Source organism: Mercenaria mercenaria, unplaced genomic scaffold (genome assembly GCF_021730395.1).
Source record: "Mercenaria mercenaria strain notata unplaced genomic scaffold, MADL_Memer_1 contig_1510, whole genome shotgun sequence".
Taxonomy (NCBI): Eukaryota; Metazoa; Mollusca; class Bivalvia; order Venerida; family Veneridae; genus Mercenaria; species Mercenaria mercenaria.
The window spans coordinates 1-18,940 of record NW_026459489.1 but is presented as its reverse complement, the minus strand read 5'-3'; the positions used below and the strand labels follow the sequence as shown (position 1 = coordinate 18,940).

Genomic DNA, 18,940 nt, shown 5'->3' with positions numbered 1-18,940 from the left:
TAACTTCTACGGCATAATTTTGTCCCCAGGCGGTATTGATTATGCTAGATGGGTCTTTTTGTCGTATGAAATGAAGTTTTGAACGTCCGAAGGTTTGCTATCATGAAAGTCAAAACTTCAGTCTTTTTTCATCTACTCTGTCCACAGTCTGGGCATCAAAGACTGAAATCTGGAAGGAGGCACATGGTAGGACAGTCATTTTACTTGAAAAATAAATAATTTCGCGCGGTTTTCATTTGGTGGAACATTTTATTTTCACTTTAGATAAAAACAATGCGTTTCTGTCTGGCACTTTACACAACAGTTGCGTTTGATTATAAACATAAAATGGTACTAGTTAGACGAAAAATTCTTTTGAAGTATCAAGTATTAGACAATTTCAGATCGATGATATCATGATGCGAGAAGTTTCCTGTTCCCCATATGGGATAACTCCATTCTTTACATGCACGGACCCAGAGCCTTGCAGAGGGTCATTTTGGGTCAATCCCAACACCCTGTAATTTTACATGAAAACTCGGCCTTGAAACTCGGTGGAACCCCACCCACCCCCTGCCCTTTAAAGTTGGTGTCCCACTAATAGAAATTTCTGGATCTGTACATGTTTTACTTATAAAATAGTATATTCAAACAAATACATTCATATGCCCACTGTTTCGCTAGACACATGGTGGCTTGACACGGTTTGGCTGTCTGAGAGTTTGTCATGCAGAGTTTCATGATGCCAAAACGTACGATATCACGAGTTTCAATTCGCTTGTTAAATGTATTCATAAATTGTGCATATTGGCTCACTTTATCAACATACCTTTTAAAAGGCTAAATGTTCGGCAGGTACGTTGTTTACGTGTGTCTACATGCACCAATTCAAAGTGAAGAAAAAAAATACCTTTAAGAAAAACTATGAAATACTAGTCAACACCAGGACTGATGAATCTGTCCTTTATATATTATAGTCATGCCTTTTGTGTTAACGTTATCGCATATATTAAACATAATTTACGAAGCTATTATTTTAAGTTCAAAATATTCACGCATTACAATACCTTTTTATACCGCTGATATCAAAATGCACAATAAAACCGATCATAATTACGAATAAATTGAAAGGGCGGATTAAAAGAAGTAAGGTTCATGCTAAATATTGAAATCTCAAGGAATTTTAATCAAACTTCAACTTCACACGTTAACTTCGCCACAGACGTTGAAGGGGAAGGCGGAGGTTGAAATCTCTAATAAACTGAAAAAGCGGCACAACTCGGGGAGCATAGAAATAAAGGACGAAAACATATTGCAATATGATGATGTTTGAAAAGTAGGATCAACTCAAGTATTGCAAAACAAAGTCGATGACGTATGATATGAACACAGTATATCTATCGTTCAGCATATGAAACAGAAGTTGTTTTCCTAAAATATCGACATGTTCTTATCATAAATATTCAATCTAATAAACGTATATTTTATGAATGTAATGGTACTAAGAATATGTCAATAACCCGACAACTAAACGACTGTAGTGTTGCTAATAGGAACATTATATATAAAAAGAAATAAAGTTGACGGATGTTCCAAATCAGCTATATATCTATTAATTAAACTAATGAAAGTCTAAATATGTAGAGAAAATATTCAACAGGGGTACTATTCTAACGGATATTCAGGAATGACGTTTTATTGAAAATAACAGTTGATAACAAAATAATTTTCTGTAAGTCATACGTTGGAAATCAATGTTGTAGCATTTTTGGTAAATTTTACTACAGATCGTCCGAACTATTAGAAAATATAATTATACTTACCTAAAAACACCTTTAAAACCTGGACTTACACACCCGGAATACTATGAAGATGTAGTTTATAAAATTCGGAAAATTAAAGATAGTCCTTATTTTAATCAGATATATGTAAAATGTGTTAAAACGTTTATCAATAGAGAAAACGATGCGAAAATCGTGACGCACAGTGCATTTTTAGTGATTGACCCCTCTACAGTTAATCGCTGCGCTTTCCTATTTGATGGTGCGATGACTAATAAAGTGTAAGACTCCATGATGCTTTTCACCTACATCCTACATACAACAGGCGGAGGGAGTGGAAATTTGTCTTGCAGCTGTCTTAGTTGTGCCCTTAAAAGTAAGGCTGTAGGTGTTCTGACTTCAGACAAGTTGTTGAGTACATTGGTGTTATTATACTTTCGTTTTACCTTAATCTTATGTTTTACTTAATTAATTTGTTTTGTTTTATCTAATATCAGTGTGTTTCTCACCGGTTTTTGTATTTACATTGTGTTGTCCGACTTATTGAAAATAGGGTAAATGAGAGGTTGGTATGCCACCCTAAACGCGTTTGAACTCCCCCCCCCCCCCCCACACACACACACACACTTTCCTTTATATTGGTTACTGACCATTCCAAGGCGGTACCCCTATTTTCAACTGGTTTTTTGTCTGTCTTGTATTACCCGTTGCGTATGTTGTCTTGTCTGTTGCAAGAGTTATTTTCCTCCTCCTCACTACCATTATCGCCCCTATCCTTTCCCCTTGCATTTGCGCTCCACTGTTATTTTTTGTTTTGGCATCCCCTACCACTTTACTATGAGTTAGTTTACGTGCCCCTTTATTTTGGCTGCCGGAGTCCTTGGGCGGACCACGATTGTTTCTTTCCTACGTATAGTTGTGCGTTTGTATACTTGTTGTATAAAGCGGTGCCGTACAGTGTTGTTGTATCTTACTTGCCTGTTTGTCTGTGTTAGTTAGTTGGATCTTGTTGTGTGTTTATCTTTGGTACATAAATGGCTGCGCTATTAAGGGTAACCGTGATGAAGGAACGTAGCATTCTCCGTGTATTTATAATTCTCATTCTACTTTCGCATTCAACCTCCTCCTCTGACCCTTACCACTTCCTCCCCTCTATCTATATTTTGCATAAATTTATATGCTTGATTTTTGAAGCAACCCGTCAGTAATATTTTCCCGTTACAGCTTCATTTTGTTTGCAGACATACTTTGCTAATGCGTGGGTCTGATGCTGTGTTTTGGTGCTCTGTGCTTCCGAGAAATCTACCCTTTACCTATTATCTTTTTATGTGGTATAAAAGCTAATTGATATGGTGAACGAATGTATAATAATACTGACTAAAATCGGCAAATGCGGAATAACTCTTCTAAACATTGTCCTGCGCCTTGGATCCGATTGATTCCCTTTAAAAGAACACGTCAACTGTGTTCAGAAATAAAACGATAAAGAGGTTACAGGAAGGCAATTTAAGGAGTGTTACAAAGGAAGGCGTTACATTTCGTTTACACAGTCTGTATTTAGAAGACCCATTCCTTAATAAATCAGCGAAACTTTTGTAAGGCCTTGTCGTGTTTTAATCATTACGTCACGACGACGATGTTTCTGTATTCCTTTTTAAAGTAATAACTATTTTGCCTTTACCAAATATATTAACTCAGTCTGTAATATTATATCTGTTTCCAAAAAAAAAAGGAGTTTAATCTACCATTTTATTATTATTTATTATAAGTTTTAAATTCTGAAAATATTTATTATCATTTTATGAACGTGTATACCTAATGTTAAAATAAACCAAGTCTTCCAAGGCGAAAACAGCTTATTAATCACATTTACATCATGTTAATAACGTTAGGTAATATTTCTTATGTAGCAATGTAGCTTTTGATATTATCATTTTATGAGAAATATTTGCCAATAAAAAATAAACCACTTCAATAAGCTCATTACTGTTATTATGCATATTGTCATACAAAATGACAAGATTAAACATTTTTGTAACGGAACATATGATTCAAATAAACGAACAAAAAATATATATGTGGAAAAATTTGATCGCAGCTTATAAGATTTCGCCGAGAAAAGATTTATGAACGAACAAAGCCAACTGAAGGTCGAAAGGTCATGCCCATTTTTATCTTGCACTCATTGTGTTTATGGTTGCAATGGCCATATTTGTTTATTATGGCAATAACCATTAATGCCTATGTCTATGATCGCTTAAATCATGGACGCACAAGAAAATAAAACACATATGATCGCTAATAATTATGCTTATGGCCGCATACACATATTTATTTATGATCGCAATAACTTTACACGTGCATGCATATGATCATTATAATCATAAACACACAGGAAAATTACAGTTATGATTGCATAACCATAAATGCATCTGCCAAAAAATAAGAGGATACACGGGTTTACCTCCTAGCATAAGTGATCGAGCGGAACCTGGCCTCTAATTGCTACCATTGAATTTGAAGATGCTAGATGCTAGATGGAATTTCCTCCCCACTCCGATTACATCACCGTAGTGAAACAAGATCAGGAGAAGTAATCCATCCAAGCACTTGATAAATAAATACCGCCTAAATGATCTCCCTTGGTTCAAAGACTAACCTGAAACTATGGGACAAATGACGATTTGACCAAAGGTTGACCAAAATTTTCTGCCACAGCAAACTGCCCTTAAACTATGTGTCTACATTTCAGGTAGTTTGTCCTCCAAAATTCTGTCATCATAAAGTAAATATATAGAAATAGACTTGAAAGATTACGTACCAGGTAAATAAAATCTAAATGACACACAGTCAGATTTAATCTCTGCGCTTGCGCAAAGATCAGACCTAATTCAATTTCATGACAGATGTTGAGATTACTTTACCATTTCATCTGTCGATCGGTCAAGGGGCAGACAAAGCAATGAAACTTTAAAAGAAATCAATCAATCTATTTTGTTATAGAGGACGAGTTTCTTCTTCTTCAAGCTTTGTTTCCATCAGCGATATTAACTCATTGTCGCGATTAAATCAAGTCAAGTTTGATAGATCAGAAGGCAGACACAGCAAGTGATCAACCACAGCTCAAAAAAACTCATCTATGAAAAGACCTCTTTTTACTCAGAATACACATCTTTATTTATTTATCACGTATTGGAAATACTTCCTATAATCTTAACAGTTAACTCTATTGTTATCGCTACAAAGAGATGTCTTGTCTTCTCTGATTCATGCAATGAAAGGTAAAGAATTATTACGTTATTTATTGATTTACCAAAGGCAGTACTATAACAATATAAATCTAAGGACAAAAGACAAAATTAAGAAACGGAAACGATAACCAAATATTTTTTAAATGTATCAATTAAAACTGGTCAGCTTTAGCAACAATCATATTGCTCAATTTCTGAAGTCATGTTTATGTGCGTTTTATGGTTCTTCTGAATTACTAGTTACCCTAAATAACATTTATGTTGATTAACCACCGAAAGATATAAACAAACACTAGAATATATACGGATTCACTCGAACAACCTTTTACAAAGTTTTACAAAGTCCGCTAACTAGGACAGCATAGCAGTCCTTCTGAAATCCAACTATGCCTATTGACAATTTCTCTACCAATGCCAAATGTACACTTCTGTCTTCCTTGCACTCTAACATCCCTTAGCTGAACAGTGTTAGAATTATCCTTTTATAGTTGAACAAGTATGTGCCATTTTCCCGTCTTTTGTATAACGCGGCGATATCCATAACCTCACAAACTTGAGTAAGTCTCTCTACCACTCTACCACTAAGGTACCGAGACGTTACACGAAATTTATCAGAGGCTTAAACTGGCAACATATTTTACTGTAGCGCCCGGGGTGACAGCCTGAGCACGGAACACAGCAAGAGTGAGTTCCCCTGGAGCGCGTAGCGAGGAAAGACGTTGCTGGTGTTGCTAAACATAATAATTTGCTATGGTCCCGAATTGCATGTAGTAAAGACCGATTCCACCATCTAAATTTGATTTGTCGTCTAAGTGTTTCTAGGCTAATCTTATTATCCGACAAGTACAACATTGTTATCAGCATGATTGTTATTCAAGATTTAGCTTTAAAGGTTCCTTCTAGCACATATGAAATATACTTTTTAAGGAATATTGTTTCAGCATAACGTTACAAATGTTTAATTATGCAATGAGAAAAAATAAATTCTATGTTCTGTCGTTTTTGGTGCAAACTTACTCATTTAAGAACTAATCTAAGTATTAATAGTGTTATCATAATCATAATGATTTAAAAAAAAAAAGATATAAGCAAGTGCTTTCATATTATGCTATTTTGACGCATTTGTCTTACAGTCTGTATTTCAATTCCACACATAACACAACGAAATTGCATACATATATTTACCATTCGAAAAACAAATCAGGAACAGTAAAGAAGTAAGCAAAAGACAGCAACGTTAGAAGCCAAAAGCAATCACGTGACCAGGGACAATTTCATTACGTAAAATAATTTTTGACGGGAGTCTACTTTTTAGATGATGCATATACATTTCATTAATCCCGATTTTTTACTATGAAATATTCAATTGAGTAGTTACATGTTGTACACTTTATGATTGTCTTTTCTGTTATTTTACGTAGTTGTATTGCACTAAATACTGCAATAAAGATTTATTATGCGTAAACACATACTGGGCTAGTGGCTATTTGTAATTAATATGCATAAATCCAAGATGGTGGCGTCCTACAGGAAATCGGACTCCTTTAAGTATACCCTTGTATCCATTACATGCTCAGTCAAGCGTGATATGTTCACCATACGTGTTCCTTCCCTTGAGAAGGAAAAATAACAATGACAATTTATATGCAACTAAACACAAACATTTATTTCTTTCGACTCAGACAATATGTCTTCAGAAAGTTTCTTCAAGAAGAAAATGCTTATCATCTAAGACTATCTGTTGTGGAAATAGTAACGGTTAGTTCACAGGATTGTTAGCACATACCAAATGTGCGAATAATCCAAGCCGCTGAAAAAGAGTAAGTTCAGACTTAATTATCTGAATTTGCTTTCATCTTGATCTAATTGACTGCATGGCATACGTTAAAATTGCTTACAAACGTTAACTGTCTGTCAATTGTAAGTCAAACAAAGCAATGAGCCTTGTTAAATAGAAGATCAGTGTTATCTAACGAGAGTTATTTCCTGTACGTTTTTTGACTACAAGTCTTCATAGAAATGCAAGTAATTTCACTTTGTGACCAAATGTTTGTAAAGTGCTGTCATAAAGGGTAGGAATACTAGCTAAGGGGTATCAAGAGTAGAATAACATGGAAATACATATAACCGTTTCTGTAAAATCTCATTTTCAATTCAGTTCTTATCTATTATCTAAATATAAATTTAATACGAACCACAAGTTTGTTTGTTTCTTATATACAACAAAGCAGGACATTTTATGGCTGTTTTAATTTTAGCAACGTCGTTTCAGACTTTTAAAAATAAACAACATCAAAATGAAAACATAATTATCATATATCACAGCCGTTAAAACGTTTGACGCGAAATTATAAATTACCAACGTCTCGGCTAAGTATCTAGATCATTTCTAAGGATTTAAACTGGAACAAACATATCAACACCATCACAGCAAAAGCTAACAATTCACTCAGATTTATCAAAAGACACATCAAAATATCAAATAAAAGATCAAAGAAGCTGCTTACACTACATATGTGACTGCTGAGTTGTTCGGCACCCCGGGCAGAAACATCTTGCCTAAAAGATCGAAAGTGTCTGGATAGCCGCGGTCGGTATGTTTGTAATAATTATGATTTCATCAGCAGTGTAACACAAATGATAAACAATCTCCATTGGAAAATTCTAGAACATCGAAGGATCAATAACTCTCTTATATTTCTTTATAAAAATCAACAATTTATATCAAATTAACACCAGCTTGTTTAAGCTGATTATGATCACCTCATACCCAAGTCTCGAACTCAGTTTCACCTGAACTTATGTTAAGTTTAGTTCCAGTCTCAATAATGACTTTTACCCAGAGGCTGGTGACGGTCATACTTAGGTCATATCTAAATGTTCGGGAGTACCGACTAGAATTACTTTATTAAACGATAATAAAATTGTCACCGTCTATGTATTAAAAACTAATGCAGTCATAGACTATCTGGCATTATTCAGAAAATGGGGATAAAATAAAGACTTCTGCGATAAGACGTAGTACACGTTTTGTAAATAAAACGATAGGCTTATGACTAATCCAGACATACAATTAATACGTTTTCACTTGTGCATGAAAGATCAACTTGTGATCAAATATCTACCGTTCGTGAAAAAGAAACAGATAATGTCTAGCAATTCAAAGCTCTACGCTTTTCAAATGCTACATGACGATATAGCGTGTGGCAGCAACTATTCATAAGTATTTAAATGAACGCAAGGTCATACATGGTAATGTCATGTTACATCCAGGTGAATATAAAACATCAGTCATATTTTATTTTAAAATAGAGAAAAGTGGAAACTTCACAGGTCGCTCAACACGACAAAAACAAAAAAGTTGCAGGCTCGGTTTGATTAACCGCCTCGGTAGTCTAGTGGTAGAGCGTCCGCTTCGAGTGCGGGAGGTCATGGGTTCGATCCTCTACCGCGTCATACCAAAGACGTAACAAATGGTAGTAGTAGCTTCCTCGCTTGGCGTTTAGCATTAAGAGGATAGTGCTAGGACTGGTCAGCCCGGTGTCAGTATAATATGACTGGGTGGGGTATCATGCCACGTGTCTACGGCGTGAAAAGTATAAAGTTGGGCATTGAGTTCACTGCTACAAGTAGACACCGTCGTTTATATGACTGATAAAATGTTGAAAAAGACGTTACACCCGATCACACACACACACACACACACACACACACACACACACACACACAGAGTCATATAATAAGTTAACAGTTCTAATATCAGTTAATCTTTAGCTTTATTACTCAAATTAAGAGTTTTAGTTTTACAGAGCAAAAAATGTCAAATGCAACATTTGTGTGTTTTGCGCGATCAACATTTAGAGGTAGAAACACTGAATTCATAAAGACGACAGAGACTAAAGAAAAAATACCTTGTAGATAATTAGATACTCTCTGAGTCACATAATCATAATCTATCCACGTCCGAACTGATACTGCCATATCTGTAAAATAATTATGTTATTTAAATCAGCATGTATGTATATATGTATGTATGTAAGTGTAAGAAACTTAAAACAACCGAAATATCAAACGAAAGACTGTGTAGCACTCGTGATTTAATTATTACGCATCCGAACTCCTGTTCATATTTTATTAACTGATAAAATATAGGAACATATTTATTATTTCTTAAGTTAAGTTCAATAAAGCGATTGATGTTCATGCTTTAATATGAGAGGAAAATGTTATCAAATTTCAAGTTAAAGCAGTTCACGCAAAATAAAACTTACATACGATATAATTTAGATATAATGTTACAACACTTTCATTGGCATTAACATTGTGACGTCACATTTAAAAATGAAGATTAAACAGATAAACTGAAAGCGGCAGAGTTAGACGCATTAGGCTATCAGAGCGTTTGGAACTCTTAAATGTCCTCTTTAAAGATACAAGATTCCAACGTAAATAAGTAAATTTGCCACATTTAGCAAGATTTGGTTAATTTTTGAAAGGTCGTACATAGTAACAGGAAAAAATTGTTCTGAACCTTCAACATTATGTGTGACTTTATATTGCTAACCGGCCCGAGGCGTTTATTTCATAATAAATTTATTGTATGAAATACAGTTTTAAAATACAGTAGAACTTTGTTAACTCAAACTCGTCGGGACCAGCAAAATTTGTTGGACTGATCGGTTGTTGTTCGAGTTATCGAACAAAATTCATTATACAGGGATTTTTGCGGGACCTGATAACAAATTCGAGAGATTGAAGAGAAGTATCAAATTTTCCAAGTTCGGGTTAACGAAGTTTAACTGCAACATTGATTATTTATTGTACAAGTACATCTAATTTAATTGTTTCCTTAAATGCATCTGATAATTTCCTCAAACACTTTATGTATATAGTTAGGCTTTTATGTACTCTTTCGGGAAAACATTGTAAGCGGATTTTATGTATGTTTAATCATTTGTTTGGTTCTATTATTTTGATTTATTGCTATAATATTAATTTATTAAAGAAATAGTGATGATTCTCTGACGGAACTCCTCCTATCACGATGTTATCTTACATTTTTTACTTTAATTATTGAAACAAATGACAAAGTTAATCGTTTTAGGGTAAAACATCATTGAATTTCGTATAATTGTTGCGCTTTAAATTTGTAATAAAACATATCAACTTCTGACGTCGATGTACGTACTCATTTTTTTCGTAATAAACCGATCATGTACTTATTGATATATAGTTTTCTTTCAAATAGTTTTGCTCCTTCTGAAACCACAATACATGGAGGGGCACCTGGGCTCTTCCTCCACCATCAAAGGTTAAAAGTTGCCATAAAATGGTGTTGTTAAACCCAATACAACCTATCCAACACCCAAGCAAGATAAGATAGACGAACAGAGAGATGTGATGGGAGGAAAAAGCGGCCACTAAATGCTCACTCTTCGGGCAGAGTTTAAGTCAACAAACATCTTGATTGTCATATAATGATCTTTTGAGAAGTAGTGTCTAACTGAATTCTGCATTGAAGAACAAAAGCCAGTCGTTAATGATTTTAACACAGCTTGTGTTTTCTTTAGCAATAAAGTTCACCAATATCCCTTCGTCATGAATAAACCAATTACAATATTAGTCAAGTTAGCGTTAAACTGAGAGTATTGTCTGTAACAATGCACACATAAAACAGGTGTTACAAAACACATTTTAAACTTGCTAGATATTCAAAGTTTTCTACAGAAGGAAATACAGACATATTTAAATTCCAAAACCAATCATGTTTGACACAGATGAATCATTTGTATTTAGTTGTAAGGGGTTAACAAAAATGTATTTCCGTAAATCAACTAATGATAGACTCAGTAAGACGGACTTTGAACCATTTTTAAAACTTACTAGTATCTTTTTAGATTCTACGATCAGGATGTTTACAAAACTCCCTACAGTTTTTTATTAATTTTACTTAATACAAACATCGTAAAAATATCCTTTGGTGGCATAAAGAAATATTTAACGTCCAAACAGATCATTTTTGATAAAGATGAATCATTTTTATTTAATTGTAAGGGGTTAACATAAATGTATTTCTGTAAATCATATAATAATAAAAGACTTTGAACATTTTAGAAACTTATACTTTTAGATTCTACGATTTTCAAAAATCTTTACAGCTTATTACTACAAACAAGTTGCTACAACATTGTATTTATGTGAAGTTTTTCTAGAGTGTCGTCGCTGCACAATATATGTAAAATTATTGCAAAATCTGCAAAAATTGTTTTGGCAATACATAAAGGTAACAAAAAAATTGTGTCCAACTGCAAAAGTTATCTTTCAAGAAGCCAGTCTCCCCGAATCGTAACTCGCAGAAAGTAGATGTATATAGGACTAAGATATAGGTGTCGGCCAGGTACAATTTCTGTTTTATTGCTGTATAGTAAAACAAGCACTTTTCGACATGGATTGCGAATTTCACAACCAATGTACAGCATTGACAACTCTGTATTTCTGAAGATTAAAAATGTCCCAGCAGTAGTCAATAAATGATAAAGAAAGCACATCAAAGTGTTTAGTCTGTGGTTTAATTACCCATCTACGTCTGTAATGGTCGGCAGTCTGGAATAGTTTTTTAATCCTTCCGCACAGAAATATAGTCCTGAAAAACACAGATAAAACAACTGTCAAAGACATCAGAAATGACGTAAAATGTACGCAATGTCAATAAATACATTTAGAAGTTAACAGAGTTAACAGGTCAAAATAGAAATGGCTTTAAATTAGAATCTTCAAGAGTTCAAAGAACTACATCCAAGGATACAACGACTTGGGAGTACTTCAATACCGGGATAACACCTTCACTGAAACACAAGCGCTTGCCTACACACGTAAAGAAGAAATAATCAAATAATTGAACCCACCAGTGGCAACGTCATGTTATGGTTAGAGGCAAAAACACAACAGGGAAGCATAAACCAGTTTATGGTGGACATAATCTCCCGCATAACCTCCACGATGTTCCAGTCAGAGTTTACAATAGATATATAATAATTACAGAAAAAGCATTCTACTGATACATTCCATGTGCACGTAATGGATCATTCCAGAAACGGTATCGTTAAAAGTTTAAATACAGACATGTATTTATACGCACCTTTTGATACTGTTATCTGCATACGTTTTGTGACTAACGTAAATGGGGGTCAAACTACTGATTGGTTCATGTCATTTTAATTAGATCCGACAATAAACGCCAATAAAATATCTTAAGAGTATACATCTACGATAAGTTGTGTTCCTCAGAGCAGCATCTTTGGTACTCGTTTAGTTTTCTACAGATGGAACACCGGAGGGAAATACATGAATGTCCTCCGTTCGTGCACCTGTCAGTCCGTCCACACAGTCATTTGGATCCTGCAATTACCTTACTGAATATTGATATTGCCGTTATTTTCTGATCCGATGATTTCTAGAGTTGCCACCCTTCAATCAGATGCTGTACGTAATGCAGCATTAATAAACACTTTGCAAATTGATAGAAGCCAAACACATTTAAAAAGATAGCTCCTTACAGAAAGATCATTGCATTGCCAAGCAAACAAGTCAGAATAATAAAAGTGAAGAAAATTAACAAAAGAAAACCGCGCATTAAAATGATTTCACTGATCAGATGTACCTTCAAATGAAGATAAAATGTTAACTGGAACATTCTTGTCTCGGTATATGCATCACTTGCAGATCAGATATATTTTGGTTCCAGATATCCGATGACCAGTTTTTTTCTTCAAACCAAAGAAAAGTCTTGAATGTTTGCGGTTTTACTTCAATGTGCCGCCATTTAATTAGTAACAGGAAACATATTTCATGTATTATGTTACATATTTCGCAACAAATTGTAATTTTACAGAAATAGTTTATATTGTGAAATATGTACATTACACATATGACGTGAACAAATAATAATACATAAACCTCTCCTTATTTTCATGTTTGGAAGTACATTTGTCAATAACATTTACATGTAAATATTTACAATTACCGTAAGTTTTATTCTCGTATAAACAATTCGTGCAATAATATATAAGATAGCCATTTCACACGCGATCAAACGTCATTTAAAAGAAAAGAAAACAAAAAAGAAATATATGAGAACAAAATTACGTCGTTTGAGAGAATCGTTCAAGAAGTGTTTAACACACAAATACATGTCAGCTCCATTCTACAAATCCCTGTATTGGTTGGTTTTCAGATAATTCATTACACATTATATCACCTCTCCACCAAGACAAACAATAAGAAATCAATTATATCTCCCTGGTGAAAGTTCACCATATAATTACGGATATATATATTTCAATACAACTCCCGTAAATGCTTCTTCAACAGACTTATTTAAATATTTATAGCCTGGCTTTTCATATTAGAAACGTATAAACAAAAGTCAAAATTAATGTTAACTATTTTTTCTAATAAAGATTTTATATCTGAACATAACAAAATAATCTTTCCTCTTTTTAAATCTAAACAAAACAGGAATCATGATGCATTTATGTGAATGTACCACATAGAAATTAGTCACTCCGTTACTTGCTTGCAAAAACGATTTACTAGTCTAGCTACCGACTAGATAATATATTTTTTTAAGAAAAATAAACCTCAGGAGTTATCTCCTATGAACAAAACATACGGTCTGAACACGGACTATTGATTTACCTGACGTTTCGCTTTTTTTATTTCGTTATGAGTTAAATGAGTAAATGTTATGCTAGAATACAGTTTCATGACTATATGACTAGTTACATTGTTTTTACATTTTTACCTGGTAAGAAAGATATTCATTGTCTTCCACGACTGTAGTTTTCAAATATAAGTCAGTCTGTAGTAAACGTTTAAGTAACTGTAAAATGTTTAAGTATGTTCATTTCATGATCGAGCAGCTGGTACTCAATGTCAGCGAAATGTTGTCCAACAAAAACTAAAATTAAAATGTTAGATTACAGAAACTGTCCATTCTTCAAGTTTTAATGATAAGCAAATTCTTGGATTGTATATAATTGCAAACATGCCACGCATGTTCATAAATGTATGTCATGAGCATTGATTATATCCTGCGTTTACTCGAAGCTATTTTACCGTTAATATAGGGTTACAATACATTTAAAAATCTTTCATCTTGATATAATCAAGAGGGTTCATAACCTGTTCAGAAACTAAATGAAATATTAAAGAAATACATTGATAAAGTGCATGTATTTTCGATGATCATATATCAAAATGGAATGTTGTTCAATATATCGATTTAAACGCTAGCCACACTATGAAAATCAGTAGCAGGTACATTAAGGCAAGATAAAACCAGTGTATATAATTTCGGTTTAACTTCCTTTATCTTAAACGATCAATACACGAGGTTAAGTTAATACACCTGAGCGTTAAAATTGTCGTTTAACTAAATAATGATATATATTGTATGACAAGTAAGAGCAATATGGAGGTGTCGGGTAGAAAAGACTGTAATAAACAGGACAAGCTTTGTAAGCCTTGTGAAGATCGGGAATTAGCAACAGGAGCGGATGGTTTCTGTATGGAGTGTGAGGAATATATGTGTCAAACTTGTTTTGACTCACATAAACAATGGAAAATATGTAGAGGTCATACAATGACAAGTTCTGAAGGGTCAATGGTGACAAAAGAACGAAGAGACGATTTCGAAAAGTGTAATCAGCACTTAAATGAATTTATAAAATTCTATTGTCCAGAGCATGAGCAAGTTGGATGCGGCGATTGTATGATTCTTGAACACAAAACTTGCAAGGTTGAGTACATTCGTGATAAGGCAAGTATGTTTAAGGAGAGTAAGGATTTTATTGACTTAGTCAAGGGAGCAGAGAAATGTCACATTGAAGCAAAAGAAGTAGCATCATCTATTAGGAATAACAAGATTCAAGTTGTAGATATCAACCGAAAGTTCTCCGGAGACGTCGAAATGTTCAAAGAAGAAATGTTTTCTCACATCACCAAACAAACAAATGCCATGTTAAAGAAAGGAGAGGATGTAAAGGCAACGGATATGAAGAAAATGGATAAGCTAAAAAACGAAAATGAAGGATTGATCGATGAAATATCGCTTTTGAGTGAATTATTTAATTCATTGATTGACACACCTAATAAACTCTTTGCTAGATCAATACTGCAAAAACCTAAGCTTATTCGACTTCGAGAACAACTTAACAATATCAAGGAGAGAAACAAAATTACAGTGTACGAATTTAAACGTGATGGTAACTTGGAACGTTCTGTAAAAGATTGTAAACAACTTGGAAATATACAAACAAATAGGCAGATCAATAAAACGGGTAATTTCTTAATATTAAAAAAAAAAAGAAAAAAAGAAAAACTATCAACCGTTTTACCTATCATTATGAAAAACAATTGTATTTATTAAAAGTATCAAATATCGCGTGTAAAACTGCAATAAAGACAATGCGTTTTATTACTTAAAACGTCAAGGTTGGCTGCATCTTAACAATAATTTGAACATTTTATGAAACCATATAGTGAACTTAATATCATGTTACTTTATCAATAAGTGTTAGTTTGTTCGTTACTGAAAGAATTTAAAGTCTACAATTCATTAGTTTAAAAAAACTGCTTTTTAAATACAATTGTTTTGGTAAGTGATTGTGCGAAACCATAACATACATGACAAATTTAAGATTAACTTGATGTTAATTTTTTTAAATTTAGATTTTCAAGATGAAGTTAGACCAAAGAAAACAGCCCAGCTTGGCCAAGACCCTGTACTGCCGAAATACCAGGTGAGATTTACTTAATTTTCCAGTCTCCCATTAGAAGCCGCGGCTTCTTTGAACAAAATCACGGAAATTTTTACCCACGACTTTTATGAAAATGCAAATGCAAAGCGTGATTCACCTTGACGTAAAACGGGTTTTCAAACTGAAAGTCAGCAGCAGTAGTAGCATTAGTAAAGTTAGAAAATGCGAAACTAGCTGTAGTAATAGCAACAGTAACAACAGCAAAAAGTGAAAGTACCATAGTTCTAAAGTTCATGGTGTGATCCTGTTTAAACTGTGTGTGCTTCATTTACCTCATAACAGTCTACATATATATAAAGTTTTATGACAATCCACCCATATGTTAATTATATGCAGTCGAAAATTCCTATTTTTAACCAAATAAAAGGTAAAATAGCTGCTTTCATTTGAGCAAGGGTGATAATACGATAATTGAGCCAAAGTCGTGTGCTAACTAATAATTATGCGGGGTTTGGTGATTTTAGATTACTAAATACCTTTTTAATTATTATTATTTCAATTTTGAACGGACGGACACTTGCGAACACATACAAATGCAATTTCGGATGGAGGAACAGCTGGACGGCAAAAATATCCGTCCGCATTCAGCGTGGGATAAATAATTGCGAACGTTGTCGGACCTTTTGATTTAATCGAATGAATATTTTTTAGTTTGGAAAACTCTAAAAATGCCGGAAAGTCAAATGCAGTTAAGAAATAATTTATAGCGAAAGAGTGCTTTAACACTATTTATTCACGATGAATGGTTATACGTCGAGTATGATAATTTCACGAGGGCGCAGCCCGAGGGAAATTATTCGAACGACGTATCACCACCCGAGTGTATGAATAGTGTTAAAACACGCGTGTGCTATAAATTATTTCGAGTCTAATATGCTCTTAATCTAAAACAGTAGATAAAATATAGAAGCGCTCTTTCTTGGTCGCAACCAAGACGTTGACGTCGCGGCATGTTAATGTGACGTCATTTTAGCGTAGGAGAGTTTTAACAGAGGCAAGCTTATTAGAATGATGCATGTTTATAAGTAAGAAAACGGAAAATGCACTTTATGGTTGTTATTATTTATATTTTCGCAAGATGTATGCACTTTTTAGTGATGATTTATGTCTATGTTCTTAATACATGTGAATGAATTCATATTGTACAATATATGTTAATATCAGAAAAAAATATTTGTAACTGTTTTTTATTTAGAAATTAGTTATTTGTTCCGTAAAAACAGCCTTAATCTGACAGTTTTATCTAAATAACGTCTATTAAAAAACTTTATGAAAAATGTGCATTTTTGTTACATTTTAATATATCATCTGATCATACGAAATATTTAAATAAGGACATGGTGAAATACTCAAATAAGCCCCGAATTCGATAGAGTAAATATTTTGTGCAATATTTAATGAAGAAAATATGTCCGAGGGAAAAATCCAGAAAATGTCTAATTAAACATAGCACGTGTTATGTTTTGAAGACAGAAATTATGTTTAAAATTGTTTTAATTTGGCCAGACAGAACAAAATGTCGCTGTTCGACCGCCTACTTGAAAGTCAGCATATACATTTTTATAATAGTTTTCTCTAATAGGAAGGATTGAAACACAAGTCATCCAGGTCCAAGCACATCTGAGATTCTCTTAGGTGCCTTCCACCTAACTAAGAGGTCTGTACTGGTTCTCCCTCGAAAAGACAAATTCGCGTGTATTAGTGCTATACACCGGGCACGTTAAAGAACCAGAATGCCTAGTCAAAAAAAGCTAGGTTTAGTTAACCGTACAAGTCTGTATCTTAAAAAGATTACTCTCTACCTGTTTTTGGGGCTTTCTATCACTCTGTCTTTCTAGTCAGATCCCACTGTGTCTGCACTTGTAAAGCCCTGTATGACTGCGTTTGCTGTATGTAAAGCGCTTTTGAAGGTGTTTATCATGAAAAGGGCGCTACATAAATCTAGTATAATAATAATAATAATAATAATGATAATGATAATAGTAATGATAATGATAATTATACTAATAAAAATTGTAATAATTATGTCTTCGAGTGCTTAGTAAACGTATACAAATGTATATGTAAACAAACTTAAATTTTGACAGAGGTCTGAGGTTTAGGAGTCTGCATACCCCAGGACCCTCCAAAAGACAAAATTAGAAAAACAGGCACCAAATTCAAGGGGTGATTTTACAATACCCAAAGCTATGAAAGCGGGAGTTTTGGAACCACCTTGACCGAAATGTTTATGCTGGGAAACTAAACAGTACCAATAACACGACATAAACTAACTGAGAAGTTCGAAATATAATAAAACTTTGTTTTATTTTAGTTGATTGCAAGCTTAAGTAAGTCACTGTTGGCAGGATTCCCAGTGGCCTTTCTAATGCTGAGGTGTATATTTATAATTCAAGAGTGTTTATTAAACATGTTAAATGCATGATGTGTAGTTAACACTCACCTTGGTTGCCATGAAAATCCGATTTAACATTTCACAAGGTGAAACATATTGATAAAGCTACTGATGGAAGAAAATAAAAAATGCTGTCTAAATAACAATATAACAGGTTATGTTTCAATGCATGCAACAAATGCCCATATATATGAAAAGAAAAAAGAACTGTTAGGCGCATAAATGTGCTGTTAAATTATATACATTACTTGTAGTGTCCTTCTATATGTTTTCACTTAATATATCTGTTTAATACAGACAGTAGAATTGCTGCAAAAGTTTATGTTTATGTGATTATTTACAGCCCTTGCTGGACAGACAACTGATGCATAGAAACATTACCGTTGATGGAGAATACCTCAGGTAAAACTTATATTAGACGATACAAACGTTTGGAATATGTCAAGAACATTTTTCCACACAATGGAACTGAATAATTATGCAGCTTATATATTTCAATTCCCTTGAATCTATTTACGCCAATGCGGATCCTTTTAGTTGTCACTACCCTCTATTAATCACGCCGTGTCTTTTAGCGAAGCGTGTACTATATGGGCCATTGTCTATACTATAAATATTCCAATGTATTTCTATACAAATGAATACTAGTTAACCGAGAACAATTGCTTGTACTTTTTAAAGCAATACAATGTAATTTCTTTGTGAAATAATTAT

At 33.6% G+C, this 18,940-nt stretch overlaps 1 protein-coding gene across 1 annotated transcript; it reads left to right on the top strand.

Annotated features, from left to right (window-relative positions):
- Positions 1-14,376: 14,376 nt before the first annotated feature.
- On the top strand, positions 14,377-18,628 carry LOC128551670 (E3 ubiquitin-protein ligase TRIM33-like; the record flags this gene model as incomplete). Its single annotated transcript, XM_053532568.1, has 3 exons — positions 14,377-15,351; positions 15,743-15,813; positions 18,570-18,628. Coding segments are annotated over exons 1-3 (1,016 nt in total), but the record flags the coding sequence as incomplete, so codon positions are not given.
- Positions 18,629-18,940: the final 312 nt, after the last annotated feature.